The 9,572-nt window shown below is 38.3% G+C and overlaps 1 protein-coding gene across 1 annotated transcript; it reads left to right on the top strand.

Moving 5' to 3' along the window:
* Positions 1–8,058: 8,058 nt before the first annotated feature.
* LOC149152232 (uncharacterized) lies at positions 8,059–9,009 on the top strand. Its single transcript, XM_089441202.1, has 2 exons — positions 8,059–8,648; positions 8,780–9,009. Exons 1-2 carry the CDS (start codon positions 8,555–8,557, stop codon positions 9,007–9,009), a joined length of 324 nt encoding a protein of 107 aa, XP_089297328.1. The 5' UTR covers positions 8,059–8,554.
* The last annotated feature ends 563 nt before the right edge of the window (positions 9,010–9,572 follow it).

Here is a 9,572-nt window from a genome sequence, read left to right as displayed (position 1 = left end):
TAGATCTATCCCCACCACTCCTCACTCTGGAGAAAGCCCAGTATTTCAAAGATGAGATATAAGATGACATCATCAATGGTTTTATTAGTAACTTGCTTTCTGTCGCTTCTGTTAAAAAAGTGAATGAGGAAGAAGAGGTGGAAGATATAGATTTTGAAAAAATGAGAACCACTCTGAATATTGATAATAGTCAAATTGAAATAGAACCAGGAAAGTTTTTGAATATTAACCCCAACCTGATTGCTGAGAAAAACCAACTGCTTGTTACAACTGTTATAGAAATACAAAAAGGAATTTGCATGGGACTATATGGATATGAAAGGGATCCAACCTAAGTGAACCATATTTATTTGAATGATGGTCGCAAACCAGTCAGACAACCATAGTGCCACATGAACCCTACACTGAAGGATGCGGCGATGGAAGAATTACAAAAACTCCTGAGTACTAATTTTATTTATCCGATATCTAACAGTCAGTGGTTGTCGCCACTTGTCATCGTTCCTAAGAAGAATGGGAAGTGGAGAGTCCGTGTAGATTACAGATAACTCAATAAGGCCACTCAAAAGGACCATTTTCCTTTTCCATTTATAGATCAGGTCCTTGATACCCTTTTCAGAAAGAAATTATTTTCATTTTTAGATGTATTTAGTGGCTACAATTAGATATAGGTTGCCCCGAGGATCAAGATAAAAAAACCTTTACTTTCCCTTGGGGAACCTTCTCATACAGAGTACTCCCTTTTTTACTCTCCAATGCACCAACAACCTTTCAAAGGCCAATACAAGGGATTTTTTCTAACTTGTTGAATGACTACCTTGAAATCTTCATGAATGATTTTACATCTTATGGAGATGCTTTTGAAATAGCATTAGCTAATATGGAAAAATTGTTGGAATGATGTGTACAGACTAATGTTGCTTTGATAACTAAAAAATTTCACATGATGATGATTGAAGGGATCGTGCCCGGACACTACATTTTTGTTGAAGGAATCAATGTAGAGCCTACAAAAATAGAGGTAATTCTGAAAATTCCAACCCCTAAGATGCAAAATGAGGTACGTAGTTTCTTGGGGCATGCAAGGTATGACAGGAGATTTATAGAAAAAATTTCAAAATTTCATCACCATTATTTTCCATGCTCATGAAGGATGTCGACTTTTTGTGGACAGGAATGTGTGAGCAGGCCTTTTTAAAGCTGAAATGTTGTGTATCAACAGTTATGGTCTTGCGAGGACCTAATTGGGTATTTGCATTTCACATAGCTACAGATGCATCTGATATTGTTGCAGTTTTTGTTTTGGGCCAACTGGAGGATAAGAAACCTTATGCTATTTACTACATAATCAAAAACTTAACCCTGACTGAGCTCAACTACACGTGACCGAGAAGGAGTTCTTAGCAGTCATGCACGTCATCAATAAATTGCGACATTATATCATCAGGTATCAAGTATTTGTACACACTAACCACTCTGCCATTCGTTTTTTAATGAATAAGCGAATTACCAATGGTAGAACCACACGATGGTTATTGTTGTTACAAGAATTTGATATCACAATTGTCGATAAACCTAGAAAAGATAATGTAGTAGCTGATTTTATTTCTTGGTTAACTATTGATGACAATTGCATTCCTACCGAGGGTTCTTTCCATGATGAATATCTCTTTGTTATTTCTACTTACTCACCTTGGTATGCAGATATAGCCAATTATCTTGTTGTAGGGAAGTTTCCACAGTATTTGTCCTCCAAGGAGAAAACAAAGATTATACAGCAAAGTGCTACCTATACCTGGATATATGGGAATCTCTATCACGCTGGACCATATTTCCAGATTAGAAGTTGTGTTAGAGAAGATGAGATCTTTGACATCCTTAAAGCTTGTCATGAGGAACCTTGTGGAGGGCACTTCGTAGACTAACATACATGATACAATGTCCTTTCGAGAGGGTATTATTGGCCAACAATATTTCATGATGCCAAGAAGTTTGTGAAGGGATGTGATAGTTTCCAAAGGATGGGCCAACCACTGCAATTAGATGATATGATGTTATAGCCCAAATCGTCTTAGAACCTTTAAGAAATGGGCCCTAGATTTTGTGGGACCAATTAATCCTTCATCTGGACAGAAATCTTACATTTTGGTATGCACTCACTATGTCACAAAATCGGTTGAGGCAAAGGCACTAACCAAAGCCATGGGGCAGGCTATTTCGGACTTTCTATTTGAAGACATCTTTGTCCGATTTGGCATACCCAGGGAGATATTCACAGACTGAGGGCCCCAGTTTACATACCATATGATCCAGAAGTTGGTTGAAAAATATAAAATCCATCATAGAATCACAACACCTTATCATCCACAAGAAAATGGGCAAGTGGAAAGCACAAACAAAGTCATTAAGGGGATCCTTATTAAGACTGTGTCTAGTCACTGAAGGAATTGGGCCAACAAACTTTGAGAAGTATTGTAGGCATACAGGACTACATGCCGGAATACCACGGGATTCTCACCATATGAACTTGTGTATGGCAAAAATCCCTTATTCCCCATTGAGTTCGAAATCAAGACACTAAGAACAACATTGCAGGTAAATTTGGATCTGGCTATAGCCCAAAAGCAGAGATTGAACTAGCTCAATGAATTGGAGGAGAAACAGTTAGCTTATATCCAACAAACAGAGATTGTCCAGTAGCAGAGAGCTAGGTGGCATGATAGATTCATCAAGAAGAAGAAGTTATAGAAAGGAGACTGGGCTCTGTTATACAACTCAAGATTAAAAGACTTCAAGGGTAAGCTCTGCACCATATGGCTAGGTCCCTATGAGGTAGATGTAGTCTTTGACAATGGGAATGTAAATTTGGTGACCATTGATAGCGTGAGGACACCATTTCTTGCAAACGGGCATCGTCTTCGGTTATATCCAAAACCTCCTTCAAGGGATTCATTCGTCAACATTGTCACAAATTTAGATCTTCAGATTATAGGAATCGGGGAAAGGCCCCCTGTGCTGCGAAAATTCTAATTTTTCCAATAAGTGTAACAACTAAAAATCAACTACGGTTCGCAGTTGTTACACCTTCAAACTTAAAAATAATAATAATAATAATTAATCTGGCTGTGAAAACCTTTTCCGAGTGTAGACAGACAATTTATGTAGTAGTTGAAAACCCCCTTGTGGCAACTGTTACACACTCTGTAACAGCATTTGTTATTTCAAAGCATACTTTACGATAGTGTTGTTACATGGTATTTTCTTCTCTATTTTTGTAAAAATTAATAATATATAATAGTCGTCTTGGCTGTTACTCCTGCAACAACCAATGACTTTTAGAAATAAATGGAATAATATAATTTATTGCAATAAATAACAAACTTCATCATGGTTCTTGTCATCGGAGTTAAATTTGTGTGTCTCACCACCGGAGCTAGGTTCGCGTGTCTTGCCACCCATGACTTCTCCCCACATCACCCAAGTATGTCATACAAAGGTAATATTGTTATTCATGTTATTCGATAATTATGGAAACTTAACACGACATCCCTTCTGACGGCCGAGGATAGCTGTCACATCTAATCCAGGGAGGGGGCGAATCATATTGCGACATGACCTTTGGTGAAAGGTCTAGGAGAACTTCGTGAAAAACCACCAAGCATTATTTTCTCATATTTTCAAATCATTATTTTCATTTCTTTACCATTTCCTGTTTTCTTTTTAAAGACAAAAGAGGAATATGTTTAAGCAGTATCTAGTGATGAAAAATTGAATTTCCTTACCATCTTAATATATTATTTTTCATGCATTGGTCTTCATAAAATTATGTTTTAAACAAGATCTAAATTAAGAACCACATAAGGGGTCCAAAAAACATGGTTGTACGTGCTCTCAATAATGGCACTGTATTCTTTGCATGAATGTGAATTTTTCTTTGTGATGATCTCCATGATGTTTAAAGGGCTTAATATCTCAATTTGTTCTGAAATATTTTCGTCAATCCTTCTTTCAATATTCTCCCTTTCTCTTGTAGCCATGCACATTAGCTCAAACGATACGTTTAGTGTCCACTTTCTTAGCATGATTTATGTAACTCTTACAATATGTAATCCAACGGATGAATCATGTTTTATTGTTTAATTCAAGCACTAACTTTTGAAGCCATCAACAATTTGCATGTGAGAAACCTGCATATTCAGAATAACCAACAGATGCACATGGCTTTCCATAGATGTTTTGTTGTATAAGAAATCAATGTCAAAGTCATATCTTGTGGACATAGTCATGATACAAACGGTATTCATGTGACTACCTTAAAGTATGCGGTGATCAGACATGGTACCATAGGAACTGCTATGCTCCCATGTTCCTGGCTGCTTACGAGCATGACATCCTCTGAGGTAGAGAAGAGGGTTTGACACCTTATGTGTATAATTTCTTTTGTATAGAGATATTTGGGTGCAAGAGTTTAATGAGGGTCCCAAGGAAAATTTAGTTTTCAAAGGATATTCCCAAGGCGGAGGTCTAACACATTAGGTTTTCGGTGTCGCTTTGTCTCTACACTTAGAATTAGCTTTACTTGAGAAGTTGCAATAAGGAAGAAAAGAATGAGATAGGTTTGGCCTTAAGTATTTGGGTGAATGAATTTAGGTGTCGAAGTTTTAGTCTTGTTTCCATATTCTTATCTAGATTTTTCGGTTCTTGTTTAACTAAGGGGATCAATTCTTTTCCCATTTAAACTAACATATCCTCGAGAAAAAAACCTCTGTATTTGAGAAACTCTCTATTGTAGTTGTAAAAAAAAATATTTGAATTCTTGTTTTCTTCATCGAAGAATCCCATGCTTTGGAATTCCTTTGTATGTCCTTGAGCGTTTCAACAACTCCATACTTATGTGAGATATCCAACTTCCCAATAAAAAGTGTAGACAAACAAAATGTCCTGTGATGGAAAGGGTTGTTGTACAACTTAAATATCTCCAAAAAAACACATAAATACTAGGCAATATGGTTGGGATTAATATTATAGGAGGGACAATGCTATTTTTCAAACTAAAAGAGCCATCTAATTAAAAAAAAATTAAAATAATTTTTTTTGGGAAAGAGAGACATTATTAGAGGAAATAACATATGCACACATGAAGAGCAAGCAATAACGTTGAACAACAACTTTCACTAACATATCACCGAGGGTTACGAATGGAAATACACGAAACACATAACCGGTCACCGCCATTAGGGGAACAAATCCAAACAGACACACATAGCCCAGGGATCCATCACACTCAAGCATTGAAATTGCAAAGTTGATAAAACATTCATGGCCTATGGCCCATGAAAGAACTCACCTTTATATATGTCGCCTTGGACCCTTCCCAATAACGCCTACCCCTCAGTGTAGGAACCCTTGCGTTGAATCACATCGATTAATAGTCAATGCCACCGAAGCAATGCAACCACCACCGAAAAAAAAAAAAAAAAATCATTTTTTTTTAAATATATATTTTCATATCATTTTTAGATAGACAAAAATGAAATTGTCTCTAGAGAGATAAATGAAATTGTCTCTTAAGAGAAAACAATTCATGCGTTATATTTTGTCCTTATAGAGACAATTTTTAAGACAATAATTTGAGACACTAGCTTAAAGACAATATTTAAAACAATAGAAAAGGTCTTTTTTTCTTTGTCTCAGCTCAAGAAAAATTACTCAAAAATTGCCTTGAATATTGTCTCAAAACCCCTGCCTATGTAGTAGTGCTTGGATTGAGCTCATGATAAAACATAGCTAATTGTTGAATTCTACCTTCAATGTTTTCATTTCATCAAAATCTCAAATTGTGTAGTTTTGGGCTTTCAACAAAGTCGGTTGCCAAAAGTATGGACTTGTTAATATAAGATGATAATTCCAAATAAACAACCCATATATGGAAAAATAGAAGATGACACCTTGTAAGATAGTTTCTTGTGAATTTTCATAGTCCAAGGCCACTAAGATTGTTTGAATGACTTAAGTCATTTATTCAAGGGTTGAAATGGTATTTTTAGTAATGACAAATACTTGGTTTTCCTTATGTTTTTTGGAAATGCCAAATAATTTTAACTAAGGCTAGCATAGGGAGAAATATTGTAAATTGTTTACAATGTAAGCGAGGAAATAAATGAAAGATGGCAAGGGTTGAGCCAAATCTCTTTAACATAATTGATTTTTCTATTGCATGTTATCCCAAAACGCTTAATTAGTATTTGGGAGCCTCCCCTTAGAACAATTATACAAGGGGAATTTGAAGCTAACCAACGTTAGAGTCCTTCAAATGTTTCTCGTATTTAGGCTACCATATATGGATAATCACAAGGGCATTTACTCTGGGCGAGAGGATATACAATGTAAGGCATGATACTTTCAAGCCTCAAGATACCGAGTTTATTTTTCATGATCAATGGAGGAGTGGCATAAAAAACTACATAATCACACTAGTTGACATGAATCGTCCCATTTGCAAAGACCTTATTCATATGTCAAAGGTGACTTGGTAAGATTTGTTCAAAGCCCCATTTCAGGAGTGATAAAAAAGAGAGTCTTATCCGCGACTTGGTAGCTTGTAATCGAAGAGACCTATAATTTTTCATTGCAACTTATAAATGGACAACTTTATAAAGGTAGAGTTGAAATTCACCAAATTAGTGTTTTGTCCGATGAATTGGTAATGTTTTTGTTGTTTATTTTTTAACATTGTTTGTTATGAAAGAAGGAATTTGAACAAATGCCATTTTACATTAGGTCATCATTGAAACAATTCTTGAATATGTAGGAAACATATGCATCCGCTGTGTGAGTTCAAGAAATGAAATTCCAAAGTTTCTTTACATGACTATGTTATATATATAGTTACTGAAATAGGAAACAATAAGTTCATTTCAATACCGAGGAATCATCCAAAAATCATGTGTTTAATCATGTTAATGGAGTCTACCAAGTATATGTTGCTCGCAATTTGGATGTCGAAAAATCACATCATTGTGGATCTAATGACAAACTATTATGTTGCTTGTAATGCCATGTCATGGATACACCTCTTATAGACGAAGAGGTCTACCAAGTATATGTTGCTCGCAATTTGGATGTGGCAAAAACAGATCACTGTGGATTCAATGACAAACTATTATGTTGTTTGTAATGCCATGCCTTGGATACACCTCTTATAGAAGAAATTTCAAGCAATTTAATTTCTACGTCTTTACTTAGCTGTTTGATTCATTGTCTTTCCTATTAGTTTGTGGCTACTACATCGTCTTTCCTATTAGTTTATGGCTACTACATCTATCTCCTCGGTGCTTCTATGAGGGCATCTAATCACCCCTTCTATGAAGACATCTAATCACCCCGACAACTCACTAGATTTTGATAACACAAGCATATCCCAAAATACAAAACCCTCCACGTTACCAATTCCTTCACATTCCCCTCAACCCTCGCCTTGTGATTCGTGGTGCCTTCCATGTCCACATCCTTGTTTCCTTGAGGTACTGCACCACTCTACGTTCATGAAAACTAAGGCTTGTATTGTGCTGATGGAATAAAAGATGAAAGCTGATTTGGATCACATGTTCATTGAATGGATTTTTAACGAAAAGTCAGCGTAGCCGTTAAAATATAACAATGTTTTAAGGACTGTAGTAAAGGATATAGTTTTATGTTCATATTTTCCACATTTGGGAGTTGTGATTTTGTAGCGTGAGAAAGAAGCTATTCGCAGAATGTTCCGTATCGAGCGCTCCTTGCGTTTTCGTTCGCGGATAGCATAAATATTTTCTGGGGTTGAACTAATACGTGGCTTTACCGTTGGATGTTTCTCCGAGAGACTTGTTGGAGAGGGTCCCGTTTCGTTGGCATGGTTGCTGCTGGAGTGGCTGCGGGGCGGGGAATATTTTGAGTTAGTTGTTTGAGATAGAGTTGTTTGAAATCAGAAGGGAACATTCTGACTATTTTGAATACCAGAATTAATTAAATGATGCGTGGGGGAGTGTTTTTTTCCATCAACGTGTGCAAAATTCTATTGCGAAGAATGGATTGAATTACTACGAAAACGGAGGGAAAGGAACAAGTCTATGGTGAGGCAGAGAAAATAGCAACCTGTAAATGAATTATCGTTCCGTATTGGGAGCGAACTATTTTTTTGTTCCAAAGTATGTAATACAACTAAGGTTGAATTGAATTATTCACGCTAACGTAGAGAAGTTAACAACAAGTGTGGTGAATTATGAACGAGAACGCAGAGAAAAATGGAAAGATTGAAATGAGAATGGCAAGATTGGGTAAATGTCAAAGATATATAGCAACGCTAATGCTTACCGTTTTGATTTCATGGACTGTGTGGATTGATTTCTATGTGCTTGGTTTGATTCATCTCTACAATACTATGGCTACGATAGCGTGTGATAATTATTTTCTAGAGATGGATGGAAAATCGAAGGGCAAGCGCTTATAAATAGACACTCTGAAATCGAACCACATCTTAAAAAAGAGTGAACGAGTTGAATTCCTTGTGAGAAATATGACGATGATAAGGGTTGTGAATTTTCTTCTGTCCATCATGCTAACGATGTTGAGCAGCTTATCCTCTTCTCAGGCAGCGACAACACCCTCCGGTATGAACATATTGGATTAATGTCTCTTTATATAGTTGATGATGTGATTGAATTATATAGTCGATGGTGTGAAATGATATGATTGAATTATATAGTTGATGGTCTGATATGATGGCTGTGACGATTTGCAGGTTTTCCGTTTGCGTTTATGACTATAGATGCGGAGAAAGCAGCTGCAAGAAAATATGATTACATTGTAGTTGGAGGAGGAACGGCCGGCTGCCCCTTAGCCGCAACGCTGTCTAGCAAGTTTTCAGTTTTTCTTGTGGAAAGGGGAGAATCTCCAATGGAGATCCTGAGATTGAAAACGCCGACGCTTCTGGAAAGCCATTGGCTGAGACCGACAATTACACTTCCATAGCGCAGACGTTTATTTCAGAGGAATGGAGTGAATAATGTGAGAGCGAGAGTTCTGGGCGGTGGAACTGCTATCAGTGCGGCCTTCTACAGTAGGGCGGGCTCCGAATATGTTCGTAATGTGGGATGGGACGAGGGACTTGTAGAGGAGTCGTATGAATGTGTAACGCCCTGGCGAGTCGGGCAGGGCGTGCACGACATTTCTGCACGACGGAGACTTGACCCGCGGGCGAGCCGGGCCGGGCGACCCGTGCACGGTGACCCGGCGGGCGGGTGAGCGAGATTGCGGTTGGGCGGAACGGCGACCAGGGCGACGAGTTGGGCGCGGGCGCGCCCACCCAACGGGCAAACAGACACGGAGGTGTGGTGAACGGGCGGGCGACCCGGGTGAGCGACCCGCGGGCGACCCGTGCACGACGGGCGGGCTCCCCGGGCGCACGACACGAACAGGTAGCAGGTTCGGGCAGGCAGAAACGGGAGCAGACAGAGCTGCGGGCGGGCGAGACGAACCGCGGGCAAACTGCACCCGGGTGAGGCTACCCGGACCGGCGAACGAAGCGGTTAAGG

Source organism: Pinus tabuliformis, chromosome 9 (assembly GCF_031772625.1).
Source record: "Pinus tabuliformis cultivar Carrire ecotype Pingquan chromosome 9, CPIR1, whole genome shotgun sequence".
NCBI classification, from domain to species: Eukaryota; Viridiplantae; Streptophyta; class Pinopsida; order Pinales; family Pinaceae; genus Pinus; species Pinus tabuliformis.
The sequence above is the reverse complement of the archived record's forward strand: the minus strand, read 5'-3'. Positions and strand labels throughout refer to the sequence as shown.